Here is a 15,469-nt window from a genome sequence, read left to right on the forward strand (position 1 = left end):
TTTGTGATATCTTTGATTGTAGTAAAGTGCTGGGTCAGAAGGAATAACCATTGTAAAGCCCTTCAATACAGTCATCAAATTGCCATCCAGAAATACTGCACTACTCCCACTAGCAGAACATGCGGATGCTCTAGTCATCTTAGAACATAACCCATTCACTTCATCAGCTAATTCAATTGAGGCCCAGGGACAAAGTTAGGGCAGAGTTTCTTCCTAGGGGGATGAAAAATGGAAGATAGGGAGTGGACAGGGAAGGGCTGAGGCACCAAGCCCTTTGGTGACCAGCTAATCCCAGTTTGCCCAGGACTTTGGGGTTTTAGCACTGAAAGTCTGAAGTTCCAGGAAACAATTCAGTTCCAAGCAAACAAGGATAGTTGATCACCCTGTCCAAGGAGGAAATCAAGTTAAGCACCAGTACCCCACCTCTGAAATCCGATTATCCACTCACAGGTTAAGTTTGAGCTTGTATTTCAAACTCATTTTTCAAGATGTACCTTGATACAGTTAGGGAAAATGTCATAGACCAGAGCCTAAGAGAAGTATCAGGTTGATAAGCAGGTAAGCTGTCCCAGTTTCCTACATATGCTTTGTATTTGCTTTAAGCTGGGCCTCTTCAGAAAGTGTGATGTCTCTGGAAACTGAGCTGCCTACCAGTCTTGAAGATGATTGGGGAACCTCTATTTAAATGGTCACAGTTACAAGTGAGCTCTGATGCCCGGGCCCAGTATGAATTCTGCCACTGACCTGACAAGGAAGGGAGTCAATATTCTGAGACCTTATTGGCAGCATCCGGGGCATGGGCCTTTCCCCTCCTGAGGTCTCACCAGCATGAAGTCTGAGCCAACGCACAGGGGCTGACATCTGGTTAGGTTTATTTAACTTCAATCACAAAGGAAGTTACATTTGCCGAGGGAAATGGACACTCTCTGAAAAACATCCCATTGTTTTCTAAATGTTCAAATTAACTTCTAGGAATTTCCCTTGTTTCTTTATGTGCTATTTATGAGTGATTTATGCATAATTGAGAAGAAGTTGATTTGTGACTCCTCAACACAGGGAACCCTACCTGTTTTGAAAGGAAGCCCAGTCCCAGTGGGCAAATACCATGCAGCCTGACTTTGAGGCTTCTCTAGCTCTCAGAGGGCTGGGCTGGAATTTACTTTCACCAGTCACCCATATAGGGCCCTGAACTGCTCCCCTCCTGACCCCAGCAAGGGTCTCAGGTGAAGGAGGCTACAAAGGGCCCAGTGCTATGCCTTGGGCCAGTGTGCAGTCTTTTTCAGGGGCCTTTTCTGCATGAGTCCTTTGTGCTTCCACAGGACAGCATTTATGATGAAATGGAAGATAAGTGGTCAAGGAAGAAGGCAGAATGGGAGAGGGATGAGAAGCTGGAGCGGGAAAAGATCCTGCTACAGCAAAGTGAGTACTTCTGACTTCTTGATGATAGTTGCACCAAAAAACTGCCATTAAGCTTAATCTCAACTCAAGGAAGGCAGCCATGGATTCACTAATGGTATGAGCCGCATGGTTAGACTCCTGAATGGTAGGTGCCTGGAGTTCTCAAGAAAGTGACAACAAGAATGGAATGTTTTATGAAGTTCAGCCGCCTGAGGTTCTAAGCCTATACCTTCCAAAAGTCGCTGATTCCAAGTTTGGCCATAGTAGGCTAGAACAAGCTTTGGGACATCTGTAAGAATGTGGGCTTGTTATCTAGATACAGGTTGGCCCAAAAGTTCCAGAAAAAAAGTTCTTAAATTAGGTTTTAAACATTCAGTTTCGTGGGGAGGGGCAATACAATCCATCGTACTGAATTGTATTCTATACTCCCACCCCCCCTAAGTAAGCCATGTTTGGTACATATATATGGATATAAATATATATTAAATTGAGATATAATTGACATATAATATTATACAAGTTTAAAGTATCTATTGATTTGATGCATTTATATATTGCTATATATTTTTAATATTTCCAACACTTAGCACAGAGTTGGGATCATACAAAATACTCTGTAGGTGAGCTTCCTACTCAGCTGAGCATCTTCATAAATGGAAAAGGAAGAGAGGCATTTGTGGAGATTCTCTTGCTTAGCCTAAAGGACTAGTTGAGGTAGGAGTGGGGCCTCTACAAACCTATTCCACATCCTACCCCAACCTAATTCATATCAAACTTAGTTGATTTTAACAAATTACTCATTTAAATACAGATACTTCCTGGGAAAGTTAATTATTAAGGCCACTCCTACCTCGGTAGGGATGCTGGACCACTAGAAGTTAGCACGAAGACCCAGAGTTGAGGCTGGGAATGAAATGTGGAGCCGCTCCTGTTTGAGGCTTTGCCTAGAATCCTGGTGTAGCATAGCCCAGGTCACCTCCCAAACTCCTAGCTACTCATATTACACTCATTCCATGTTGTCCAAGTCCAAGTAAAGATGAGACGACCAGTTTTGGAAGACCAGCTTAGGCAGCTCACAGTGGAGCTCAGTCCAGACTTTCCTGTGAGGCCAGGAGTTGACTTCTTATCCATCCCCAGAACCGTAATGCTGAAGAAGAAATTTGTGTTAGCCTCTCATTTCTTGTTCCTCCTGTTCAGTGTAGATTGGGTCTCTGCTGACAGGTTCATTTGCACCTCCAACCACTCCCCCCACCCCCGCCAAACCATTTTAAGCCTAGCTCTACCCAGAGCTAAGTATAGAATTAAATTTTATTGCTGGAGAAGTCATAGAGCTGTACTTAGAGATAAGATATTCAAGAAAACATAGTGGTTACTTCAGCAGAGAGAATAAACAAAATAATAAGCAACTGGTCTAAAATAAACTATACAAAAAGAACAAGCCACATTAGAGGTAAATCCCACACAGCTGATGTGAGTGAGAGCCACCACCATGTAGGCCTCGCTCCCAAGTCTCTCCAGGTGTGCATCAGCCTGAACACCAGGCTGAAAGCACCTCGGCTTTGACCCAGTCTGGACTTTCTGTTATCTATAGATATGCTGGTTTTCTCTCTGCACCTGTTTTTTCCCACATTTACATCTCTATGTGACTTCCTCTCACCTCCACAGAAAATAAGATGACAAAAAAGTTTGAGCTAGAGTCAGAAGAAGAAAAGAAGAAAATAAGCGATTCCTACAGTGCTGTCTTGGAGAACCTCAATCAAGAGAAGGAGGTAACTCAGCCCAAAGCCCATCCATGGGTAAATGTGCAGTCTTGGTGGGACATCCAGTTCCTGGGTGTGCCCCTGTGATTAGGCAAGCTTTTGTCTTTCCAGGAATATTTCTCCTTTCCCAACTACCCTGGAAAATATGCCAGTAGACTGACAGTCTTACTGTCCTTTACCTAGATAACCATAGCACAGGGCTGTTGGAATGAAAATTATAGTTAACAAGAAATAATAGAATGTGAAACATAGAAACTAAAATCCCTGTTTTGCCATGCTGAATGTTCTTTTCATTCTTGACTATGGCTGAAGAGAAAGGGTATTGTTGCAAATTAAACTAAGCAAATCTGGTCGTGTACAACTCTTAGTAAATAAGGGCAGCTACCTAAAAGCTAGAAGATGTGAGGGTTAGCTATTCCTGTGAGTCACTCCACTGAAACCTTGACACCGATAGCAGGTTATAATGAAAGCAGATCTCAGACCACAGATCTCAGACAGGTGGGCATGTACTACACAAATATGTGTTTGCCAGCAGATTCAAGCAGTTATGTCACAGTTCTCCGAGTTATTGGGTGCATGAGATTCATCATAGGTGTATGTGATGGTATTACAGAAGTAGGCTCCAGTGATTATTCTGTAACCATTGTAGTCAGCATCAGGCAACCAGAGCTCCTCCTCAGCAGGACACAGAACCATTTGGGAGTCAAGTCTTAGACCCCATTCCTGACTGTACAAGCTATAGGCTTGTTAGACTGTTGTACCCATTTCATGCAAAGTGGAGAGTATCTCTAAAATGTGTTAGATATCTTGAATATTCCATTTTAAGAGCCTATTTCAAACTGCCATGCTAACTGAAAAGCCACTAATTTCACCAATAAGAGCCCATGCATGACATTCACTATATTACTGAGCAAAACAATAATGAGATGGGGTGTGTTCTACAATAGTGCTTCTAGGGTCTAGAGAGCTCAGACGTCTGAACAAGCAGTAGCAGTTCCTCTTAGTGGGAAGAGATTTTATCATCTGTGTGCCTCTCTTCCTGTAATGACACTGACCATGAATCTGTAAATGGGTGTTCTCTTTTTCTCTCTCTCATATATATGATTTACACTTACAAAATGCACAGATATTAAATGTACATTTTGATGAGTTTTGACAAATGTATATATTCATGTAACCAACACCCAAATCAAGAAAGCACGCCAGTATTCCTTTCCAGTTAATCCCTATCTCCCTCAAGACTTGCCCCAAGCCAACTACTCCTTTGATTCCTACCACCAGAGATTATTTTTTTTATTTTAAACTTCATATGAATGGAATCATACAGTATATGCTCTTTTGTGTGTAGCTTCTTTATCCTCAGTATAGTATTTGTGAAATTAATTCATCTGTTATTCAATCAGTTATTTCTTCCTTTTTACTGCTCAGTGGTATTATTCCTTTATAGGAGTGTCACACAATGCATTTACCATTTTCCTCTTGGGGGAGATTTTGGTTGTTTCCATTTTTTGACTTTTATAAAGCTTCTACAAATATCCTGTACAAGTACTTTTGTAGACATATGCTTTCATTTCTCTTGTGTATACCTAGGAGTGCTATTACTGGGATCTAGGGTAGTTTTAAGTTTAACTTCATGAGACATTACCAAGCTATTTTCAACCACAGTTGTACCATTTCACTCTTGCATCTTAAGTATATGAGAATTCCAGGTACTCCATATCATTGACAACAGCTGGCATTGATAATCTTTTAATTTTGGCCATTCCAATGGGTATGAAGTGGTATTTCATTACAGTTTTGTTTTCCCTAATGACTAAATATGTTGGACAGTTATTTATATGCCTATTGGACCATATGTGTGTCTTCTTTTATGAACTATTTTGTCAAGTCTTTTGCCATTAAAAAAGTGGGTTATATATGTTTTTATTATTGATATGTAGGAGTACTTTTTGTACTTTGGATACAAATTTTTTGTCACCTATATGTGTTCCAGATTGTGTCCCCCAACCTGTGGTTATAAATATTCTGTACAAGTACCTTTTCATTTTGTTCATCTTCTCTTTCAATGGGAAGAAGTTTTACATTTTAATAACAGTCAACTTATCAATTTTTTTCTTTTATGGGTACAGCTTTTTGTATCTTATTTACGAAATTGTTGCCTATTCCAAGGACATGAAGATATCCTATTTTTTAAAAAAATCTTTATAATTTTAGCTTTCATGATTCTATGATTCATTTTGAATAATTTTCATATGGAAGGTAGAGGTAATAGATCATTTTTTCCCAGAATGACACCCAGTTGTTCCAGAGTGATTTGTTGAAAAAAAAACAATAATACTTTTCTTTCTCCACTGAGTTGCCTTTGTGTCTTTGTTATATTTGGGAAGGGGCGGGGTGGATTCTCCATTCTATTCAACTATTTACCCTTAATTAGGCCAACACCACATTGTCTTAATTACTGTAGATTGAAATCAAGAAGTAAAAATCTTCTAACTTTGCTCTTCTTTTTCAAGATTATTTTGGCTTTTCTATATTCTTTGTATTTCTATATAAATTTTAGAATTATGTTGTCAAGAAAGCCTGCTGGTATTTTGTCTGGAATTACATCAAATATAAAGTGCAATTTTTGGAGAATAGTATATTTCACAGTATTAAATCTGTGTACAGGCAAGAAAAGCCTTTGACAAAAATTTTTTAATATTTGTCAGTGCAGTAACATTGAACATGAATGAGGTTTCCATTATTTAAGATCAACATGTGATGTCATTAGTTTATAACATGTGCTTCATGAAACCAATGTCTAACTTTTGGTGAATATTATGTTTCTCAGTCCTATTCTGGTTTTCCTAGTTTTTGAAAGAAGTTCCAGAACCCCACTGTTGACCTTTCCAAAAAAAATTATTTCTAGGAACTCTTGAAACAACATGAAAAGGACACCTTGCTATTAGAGGAGCTAAAAAAGACCAAAGAGGTAAGCTTTTTCATTTTTTCCATGGAATTAGCATCTTATAACTACATCAGTAAAAATTATATGAGGTCTGTCCAGAAGGTTTCCAGCCACGTAATATGAAAAATAGAGATGTTTATTAAAGAAGATATAAGAAACATTGTACATAGGACAATGACACTTCAGTCCCCTTCAAAGTAGGCACACAGTTCTCCCAACAGCCATCAGCTGCCCTGTTGTATTTTCCTGAATTACATTAATGGTCTGAAATCTCTTCCCTCTCAAAGGCGGTTTTAGTTTTGGAAAGAACCACGGGGCACCAAATCTGGGCTATAGGGATGCTGAGTCACCTGGGTGATTTGATGTTTCACTAAAAAACTTTGCACGAGATGTGATGCATGAGCAGACATCTTGTCACGACAAAGCTGCCAATCACCAGTTGCCCATAACTGCAGCCTTCTGAATCCTCCAAATAGTTTTTGCAGAGGAATGTTCAAGCTTAAGGCAAAATTTGATGCAGATTCATTGCTCTACTGGCTCAGTCATTTTGAATGTGATGGTCACACAGTACACATGCTCACTCAAAGGTGTCTACCACCCCCACTGACTAGTACAGTGAAGTCATCATTGTTCATGCATGTGCATTCAGTCCACTCTCCTTGGCTGCCAGATTGCATTGATGTCACGCAAACCATGCTTGTTATATTAACAATGACTGGTCTTTTCTGGACAGACCTCATATATTCTCAATCAATGAAATCAATAATAATTTCCCCAAAACTGGTTAAAAAATAGAAAAGCTAAAGATGAGTTTGCTGTAATTAGTAAGTCAAAAAGAACTTTAGAACTATCTGTAAAACAAAGCTATTTGGTATCTTTCTAGAGCCTGATTTCAACAAATATGTAAGCAATATACTAAGCGATCTTCAATATCAAATGTCTTCCATTTCTAGGACTGCTCAAACTATAAAAGAGTCTTAAATAGTAAAATGCCAGATTCTTTCCTTTAACCTCTGAAAAGTAGAATACTGCCACCTTGGAATTCTGACTCTAATCCTGTCCTTAAAACTCTGAGTGTACCTTATCCCCCAGCCTCCTCAAGGAACTTTCTCCTTCTGAGACTTCCATGTGGGAGACACCTGAAAAGAAACTGTTCAAACCCACAAAATGTCTCATGGTTCCTCTTCCACTGAGAATTTGGTTTAGATCCAGAATGGACATGTTTGGGAAATGATCAGCCATTATGACAGCGTGGAATGGCCCCTTAGAATCCAGGCAGGGCTTCCGTACTGTTGGTCAAACAGACGACAATGTCCTACAAAGTAAAAGAATGGGTTTGGGAGCAAGGTAGGTCCAGTGTATTCTTATAACTGGTTTGCTGATTCTCTCACTTGTGTCATTTCTGGGTCTATTTCTATGAATTGATTAAAAATATTTATGGTCATAACTTTTTGCTTGTTTGCATACCTGATAATTTTTTTCTTTAAAAAAATTTATTTTTTTTCAGTTTTTTAATTTATTTTTTAATCATTGTTCAAATACAGTTTTCTCCTTTTTTACTCCCAATCCAGTCCCCACTCCCACCCCTCCCCACTTCCCTCCCATTACCACCCTCCCCTTAGTTTATGACCATGTGTCCTTTAAGTTTGTTCCTGTGAACCCTTCCCACTGTCCCCTTAAATTCCTTCTACTCTCCCCTGTGGTCACTGTCAGCCTGTCCTCTATTTCAGTGTCTTTGGTTACATTTTGTTTGTTTCTTTGTTTTGTTATTTAGGTTCCTGTTAAAGGTGAGATCATATGGTATTTGTCTTTCACTGCCTGGCTTATTTTGCTTAGCATAATGCTCTCCATTTCCATCCATGCTCTTGCAAAGGGAAGGAGCTCCTTTCTTTCTGCTGCATAGAATTCCATTGTGTAAATGTACCACAGTGTTTTGATCCATTCATTTACTGATGGGCACCTAGGTTGCTTCCAGCACTTGGCTATTGAAAATTGTGCTGCTACGAACATTGGAGTGCATAGTTTCTTTTGGATTGGTGTTTCAGGGTTCTTAGGATATAATCCTAACAGTGGAATTGCTGGATCAAAAGGCAGATACATTTTCAGTTTTCTGAGAAATTTCCATACTGTTTTCCATAGTGGTTGTACCAGTCTGCAATCCCACAAACAGTGCACTAGGGCTCCCTTTTGTCCACAATCTCTCCAACATTTGTTGTTTGTTGCTTTGTTTATGATGGCCATTCTGACCTGTGTGAAGTGGTATCTCATTGCGGTTTTAATTTGCATCTCTCTGATAGCTAGCAATATTGAACATCGTTTCATGTGTCTCTGGATCCTCTGTATGTCCTCCCTGGAGAAGTGTCTGTTCAAGTCCTTTGCCCATTTTTTAATTGGGTTGCTTATCTTCTTAGAGTGGAGTCATATGAGTTCTTTGTATATTTTAGAGATTAAACCCTTGTCTGAGGTATCATTGGCAAATATGTTTTCCCATACAGTTGGCTCTCTTTTTCTTTTAATACTGTTTTCTTTAGCCATGCATAAGCTTTTTATTTTGATGAGATCCTATTTGTTTATTCTTTCCTTTATGTCCCTTGCTCTAGGGGACATATCAGTGAAAATATTGCTGTGTGAAATATCTGTGATTTTCCTGCCTATGTTCCCTTTTAGGACTTTAATGGTGTCATGACTTGTATTTAAATCTTTTATCCACCTTGAACTTACTTTTGTGTATGGTATAAGTTGGTGTTCAAGTTTCATTTTTAGGCATGTAGCTGTCCAGCTCTCCCAACACCATTTGTTGAAGAGGCTATTTTTACTCCATTTTATGTTGCTGTCCCATTTGTCGAATATTAACCATATTGACAACAGAGACTTGAGTTTATTTCTGGGCTCTCTGTTCTGTTCCATTGGTCTATCTGTCTGTTTTTATGCCAGTACCAGGCTGTTTTGATTACAGTGACCTTGTAATACAGTTTGGTATCAAATATTGTGATCCCTCCTACTTTACTCTTCTTTCTCAAAATTGCAGCAGCTATTTGGGGTCGTTTATGGTTCCATATAAATTTTTGAAGTGTTTGTTCTATGTCTGTGAAATATGCCATTGGTACTTAATAGGTATTGCATTGAATGTGTAAATTGCTTTGGGTAGTATGGACATTTTGATGATGTTAATTCTTCTGATCCATGAACATGGTATATGTTTCCATTTGTTTGTATCTTCGTTGATTTCTTTCTTCAGTGTTGTGTAGTTTTCTAAAGTACAGGTCTTTTACCTCCTTGGTTAGGTTTATTCCCAGATATTTGATTTTTCTTGTTGCTATATCAAATGGGATTTTTTTTCTTGATTTGATAATTTTTATTTGGATGTCAGCCATTGTGAAATTTATCTTGTTGGGTGCTGAATATTTTTTGTATTCCTTTAAATATCATTGAGCTTTGTTTTGGAATTCAGTTAAGTTACTTGGAAACAGTCTGAGCTTTTTAAGTTTTGGTTTTATGTTTTGTTAGGCAAATTATAGCAGTCTTTAGTATAGGGCTAATTTTTCCTCACTGCTGAGATGATACCCCCCCCCCGAGCAATCTACCCAATACTGTGTGTATTTAGAAGGGTTGTCCTGCCCTGGCTGGTGGGGATGTGAACTATTTCCAGCCTTGTGTTGGTTCTAGGGATTGTTCTACCTACTCCATGCTGGCAGTTCTTTCCCCCAACCTCATTCCCTTTGATTTGTTCCCCTCTATCATGCCACTCCAGTGGCACTGGACTTCTTGCTATCTCTTTAATAGGCCAGGATGCTCCTACTTTGGAATCCTTGCTCTTGATTTTCTCTCTTCTTGGAATACTCTTTGCCAGATATCCACATGACCAACTTCCTTACCTCCTTCCAGTATTCACTCAAATGCCACCTTCTCGGGGCCACCAAACAACCTGACACTTTCTTTTCCCTGTTTTATTTTTTCCACACAGACTTATAGCCATCTAACCTGATAAACTCAATGAGGGCAGGGATTTTTGTCTGTTTTCTTTACCATTTATCCCCGGTTTCTAGAACACTGATTGGCACATTTCAGACATTCAGTAAATAGCAACTGATTTTTGTAATGAATAAAAAATGAAAAAATTGCAAAATGACATGCTTTGTACAATGCAGTTACAGTAAATGAGGGTACTTTTGAAGTTTATGCACAGTGTGAGGGGGCTCATTACATGGATAGAGCTGTAAGGATCGGTAAGAGTTAAATGAGGCTGACACCTAAAAGGTGAGCCCCATCTGGTAAATGTTACAGTTTCTTCAGCATCTTTCTGAAGTAGATCTCACACTTATGCTTTCCCATCACTTACACTGCATCCTCCACTTGCATCCTTAGTTTGTTTTTAATTTATTATTGTAATTATTTTGTTTACTTTTATTTAATTTTTTAAATATTTCCCTCACTAGAATATGTCTCCATAAGAGCAGGAGTTATATTTCTCTTGTTCATCATAATATTCCTAGTGCCTAATACAGTAGTAAGGGTTTTTTTCCTAATCAACAGCCTGTTTTTCAGAGCACTGTTAAGTTTACAAAAAAATTAAGCAGAGAGTACAGAGATTTCCCACACATTCCCCACCCCCACACAATTATTAATATCTTGCATTTGGTGTGGTACATTTGTTATAGCTCATAAACTAATATTAATACATAATTTTTAACTAAAATTCATAGTTTAGACTAGGGTTCATTCTTTGTGTTGTACATTCTACAGGGTTTCTCTGATCTAAAAATCCTTTGTTCTCTACTGCTCTTCCCAACCATTGGTAACCACTGATCTTTTTTACTATTTCTATAGTTTTGCCTCTTCTAGAATGTCATGTATTTGGGATCCCTAGTAGACATTTAATTAATACTTGTTTAATAAATGAATGATTGGTAGTTTTTGTGATGACCCATGTGAGCTCCAGTGGGGCTGGCTCTGGGGCAGTGGCAGTGAGGTTATAGGGAAGGGTATACATAGATGGGTGAGACATAGAGGGGGTAGAAATCACAGGACACAGTGACTGAATGGTGCAGGAGGAGGAGTAGCTAGAGTTAATGCTTCCCATTGTAGCCCAGGGACCTAAAGAAGAGAATAAATGGGTAGATACCATCATGATATCCCCAAACAATTTCTTCTTACACAGATCATAGAGGAAGAGTTGCTTGCTCAAGCTAGTATCCTAGAATCACTTAACACAACCCTCTACCAAACCCAGATAGAACTCCAGAGAGAGGTGAGTCCTGGCTGGAATGGGGATGGGAGATTGTGGGAGGATCCCAGACCTCTGTGCAGTTCTGCCATACAGCTCTTGTTTGGGAAAGATAGCTATTAAAATTTACATGTCTTTCAGAAAGCTGCAGTGGGAAATCTGGAGAAAACACTCCAGACCAAGCTTGCTGAATCTGAAGAGAAGTTTAAACATACCATACAGCTCTTGACAGAGGAAAACATTCATCTGAGGTGTGAATGATGCACAAAAACATGACTTACTTGTGTTTAGGAAGTGAGAGGGATTTGGGATGAGGAAGAGGTGAAGGTGAACCCAGGCAAAGCCACTTTCAGGAGGAAGATATTCTCTGTGAGCCTGGTGACAGTATTTGCCTGCCGTGGTGGAACAGTTCATTTGAAATGGTGCTGGGAATGTGTCTAGACTCCCTTACCTACATCTTAGTCTTTATACAAAGTTACATGTGAGATTTATCTGAGAATCTCTAAGTGTATTCAGTCTTGTGACTAAAGGTTATTTTTAAATCCATCTCCCCTGAGGGTGTAGGGGTTTGGGTGTTAGTGGTTTACCCTTAGATGCAGCTGCATTTGCTTCCTGTGGAAATTATCTTCAGGTCAGAAATTATACTGCTACCTGAAGATGCATCTTAAATCACTGAACTAAATTTTGGTCAATACTTTGATAAAGGGAAGTTGTTCCTTGTATTGATTTAGTAGAAAAATTCCTCATATGAGCATTTGGTCACCCAAATATCGTATTTCAGTAAAATCAAAGCCACTGCAAGTAATGAGTGAAACTGCCTCCAATCAAAGAATGAAACCACATTTCTCTCTCATTCCCCTTTCTACCCTTAGAACCTATTGTGATACATCTTCTTTTTCTTTATAGGCAAAAGATAATTGCCAAGAATGAAGAAATATATGAGGAACAATCTGGGAGATCAACCTGTATTACTATTTATGAGGATGATTCTGAGACTGTAGAATATAGTGACAACAAAAGATAAGAATTGTGAGCAGAAAAGTTGTTCTCCATAATTGGAGATGGTAGGAATACCATCACTGTAAGCCTAGAGGACTCATGTAAGGTTTTCTTGAGAAACACATATGATGAGTTTGGTTTGGGGTTGCCTTGATTCTACTTCTGTCTTTTCAACATTTGCTTTCCTCTGAGTGTTTGGGATTGTATTGATTCTCATCTCAACTACATAGATTTTTCATGACACTTCATTGTGAAAAGTGACGTTCTCTATACCTAGAGCTGAGCTTTCTCTGGGTGTGCCATTTTCTCTTCCATTTTAACATATTTCTTTGTGAAGACAGTGATCTGAAAATTTTCTTCCTACTAAATGTTGACTGTATTTTGGACTATACCTTTTGCCCCCCTGGGGCATTTAGCTAGCAAGAAAGAATTAATTGGTTTGATTACAAAAACCTTTCTTTTTTACATGTGTTCCCCACTCTCCCACCTCCCAATCAGGTTTCCTGAACTATGATTTAGGAAGAGTTTCTGATGATTCTCACCACCTTCTCCAAACCATTGTTAGAATTCAAGTGCCTACAGGGCAGGCAACATAAATAAGTGAAGTGGGCTGGACATTTGGAAAAACAATCCCACAGATGCACTGATAGTTGGTAATTGGCAGCAGTTTCAGTAGAGGAGATTGAGGTGTCGGGGCAGTGAGAGAACTCATTCCATTGCTGCCATACAGGAGCATTGGGTCAATGTGGTTAAATATTTCGATTTTTCAAAAGAAAGTATTCTGGTTTTTATGTGACATCTCCCAATTTTTAAATATGAACAACCCATTTTTAAAAAAATACAACTGTGTGAGTCAACATTGGGAGGCTCAAGCGAAATAACTGTGATTTAGATATTTTCTACCTGTGAGATGCCATCAGCTAAAAAACAAAACAAGGAAAACAACATCCAAGGAGCAATAAGATTAAATTATATTTTATTAAAAAGATTTCAAGTAAATTGAAGATATAAATTACAAATTTAAAAGCATGGAAGAAGCACAGCATTACTAGCAAAAAAGAAAATCAAACATTACAGAAGTACGCGTATATTATAAGAGCAATAAGAGAAAAGGCTGAACAGGGAGTTTGGAAAAAGAGTATAGCAAATCTGTAAACATATTTTTAATTTTAATGTAAGAATTTCTTACATTAAAGCTTTTCATGTAAGAAAATCTTCTCCAATTTGTATTTTAAAGCAACTTTCAATGGAGTTCAGGGAATATTAATTATTTTGAATTAAAGTTACTTGAGAAGTTACTGCAAGATGGACATTCTAATCCTTTTTTATTCCCCCTGAAAGCTGACATTAAACCTACTATATGAAAAGCACCCTCCATGTGCAAACACGGTAGAAGCCACTGTATTACCAGAGATAGGGAATACAGGCTAAGAAGGCTTCGTAAACAAACAAAAAAAACCCCTCTGTTGCTTCTTTTCTAATTTACTACTGGAAGCCCAAACTTCTTTGTCTTGTAAATTCTTCACAAATTTATTGTTATACTGTCTAAAAATAAAATCTGCCTGATTTAATCATTTCTTGGAGTCTTAGATTTTTCTGCTATCCTATATGTATGAAAGTTAGTTTTCCTTCTGTTCATTTATTTTATGCCAATTTAATTAACAGATAAACCAAAGAACCTAGGTGAATAAAAAGGAAGACTCTTTTTCACAGCTTTGTAAAGTAGTGCAAACAATGGCTTGGAAAGAGAGGGACTGAAAGTACAAAACAAAATACTTAACAATTTGAAGGGAATTAAATTGAATGATTATGGGTTGAAAGAAGATGAGTGACTTCTGAAATACATCTGCCACTGTTTTTGAACCATTATGATGTTACTCTTCTTTTAAACTTACTATACTTTTTGTATCTACTATAGTTTTTAAAAGCTTTTTTATCAAATTAAAAGTATAACTAAAATCATGACTATGGTTATAAATATCTAGCTATTGTTACAAAGCCAGATATTTGGGCTTGATTTACATACAAATTAAATTGTCTTGACTCCCATTCTCTCCCCTTCCTACCATCAAAAAAAAGGAGGAGCAAGGCATGGCAATATTAAATTAAGCCTAGTGTTATGCTAGTAAATATTAGCATAAAGTAGAAGCATAACAGCAGCATCTTAATAAAATATTAAGCATAGTGTTATACATCAATTAAGAGGGAAGAAGAGTTTTTTTGTCAGAGTGAAAGTCGGCTGTGGCATCTGCTTCCCCATATTTTTCTTGTCATCTTTATTGCTCACTTCAAAGTTCACCTCTGTGAGGATGGTGAGAATATCATCACCCCTGAAAAACATAACAGTGTGACCATCTGTTAGGAAAACAACTGGTAAACCCTTTTACCTGCTGTGCTTATGATAGTTACTGATCTAAAAACACCAGGCATTTGAAGTGGTAAGTTGCTAAACCAAGACCTACCACAGCTTCTCAGATAAAGGAGTTGTTTCAGAGCTCAATAACTTATCTTTGGTTTACTCAGGATCTCTAAAGACCATCAGAAACCTCAGTGTTAACATCAGATTTGGTTTCTTCCCTTCCCAGTCTATACTCACTCTACTCCATGTACTATGTTACCAATGTCCATAATCACCTCAATGACCCATAACATCCTCTGCCCCAAATTGACATTGCTTCTGTGGGTTCATCGATGATGTAACCAAACTCCAGGCACGTGAAAATCAAATGTCTCCTGCTGTCGCCTCACCTCTTTTTAACCAGCCTCTAATCAGTTTAACTGGGCAACGTATTTATCCACCTATGAAAATAGGCCCCCAAACCTTATAGGATTCACAGTCTGAAGCACAAAATGAAAACATACTGTTGAAATCATGGTTCACTCCTTTATCTGCCATAGAAAATTCTCACTCTTCATACACTTAAAACATAACAATGTATAGAACTAGAAGGAACCTGCAGAAGATTGCTTCCTATCCGTCAGTTGCATATGCATTTGGGTGAACTGTGACACACAAAACCATCATTTAGCTAAAGGAAACACAAGATATTTAAATGAGAAAAGGATATTTTCCTACATTTTGTGGCTTCAGAGCAGGCTCAATAACTAAAACTATACAGGGTTTCTACTCTTTGGTATTTT

General features: G+C 38.1%; 2 protein-coding genes across 12 annotated transcripts in view; one reads left to right on the plus strand and one right to left on the minus strand.

Annotated features, from left to right (window-relative positions):
* The window catches only part of FLACC1 (flagellum associated containing coiled-coil domains 1), a 37,416-nt gene extending 23,315 nt beyond the window's left edge, over nucleotides 1-14,101 (plus strand). For 5 of the 7 annotated variants that reach the window (XM_036023080.1, XM_036023083.1, XM_036023081.1 and 2 more), the window contains 6 exons: nucleotides 1,320-1,419; nucleotides 3,064-3,167; nucleotides 6,067-6,129; nucleotides 11,264-11,353; nucleotides 11,471-11,580; nucleotides 12,236-13,787. In XM_036023080.1, the coding sequence (XP_035878973.1) occupies nucleotides 1,320-1,419; nucleotides 3,064-3,167; nucleotides 6,067-6,129; nucleotides 11,264-11,353; nucleotides 11,471-11,580; nucleotides 12,236-12,353 (585 nt within the window). In that variant the 3' untranslated portion in view covers nucleotides 12,354-13,787. Of the gene's footprint in view, nucleotides 1-1,319; nucleotides 1,420-3,063; nucleotides 3,168-6,066; nucleotides 6,130-11,263; nucleotides 11,354-11,470; nucleotides 11,581-12,235 lie in introns of all 7 variants that reach the window. The other 2 variants (XM_028510378.2, XM_036023085.1) reach the window with 2 other exon arrangements.
* Nucleotides 13,642-15,469, minus strand: part of CASP8 (caspase 8) — a 42,121-nt gene continuing 40,293 nt past the window's right edge. For 4 of the 5 annotated variants that reach the window (XM_036023077.1, XM_036023076.1, XM_036023078.1 and 1 more), the window contains exon 8: nucleotides 13,642-14,658. In XM_036023077.1, the coding sequence (XP_035878970.1) occupies nucleotides 14,523-14,658 (136 nt within the window). In that variant the 3' untranslated portion in view covers nucleotides 13,642-14,522. The remainder of the gene's footprint in view (nucleotides 14,659-15,469) is intronic. The other variant, XM_036023079.1, reaches the window with a different exon arrangement.

The sequence above is a fragment of the Phyllostomus discolor genome, chromosome 4, assembly GCF_004126475.2.
Source record: "Phyllostomus discolor isolate MPI-MPIP mPhyDis1 chromosome 4, mPhyDis1.pri.v3, whole genome shotgun sequence".
NCBI classification, from domain to species: Eukaryota; Metazoa; Chordata; class Mammalia; order Chiroptera; family Phyllostomidae; genus Phyllostomus; species Phyllostomus discolor.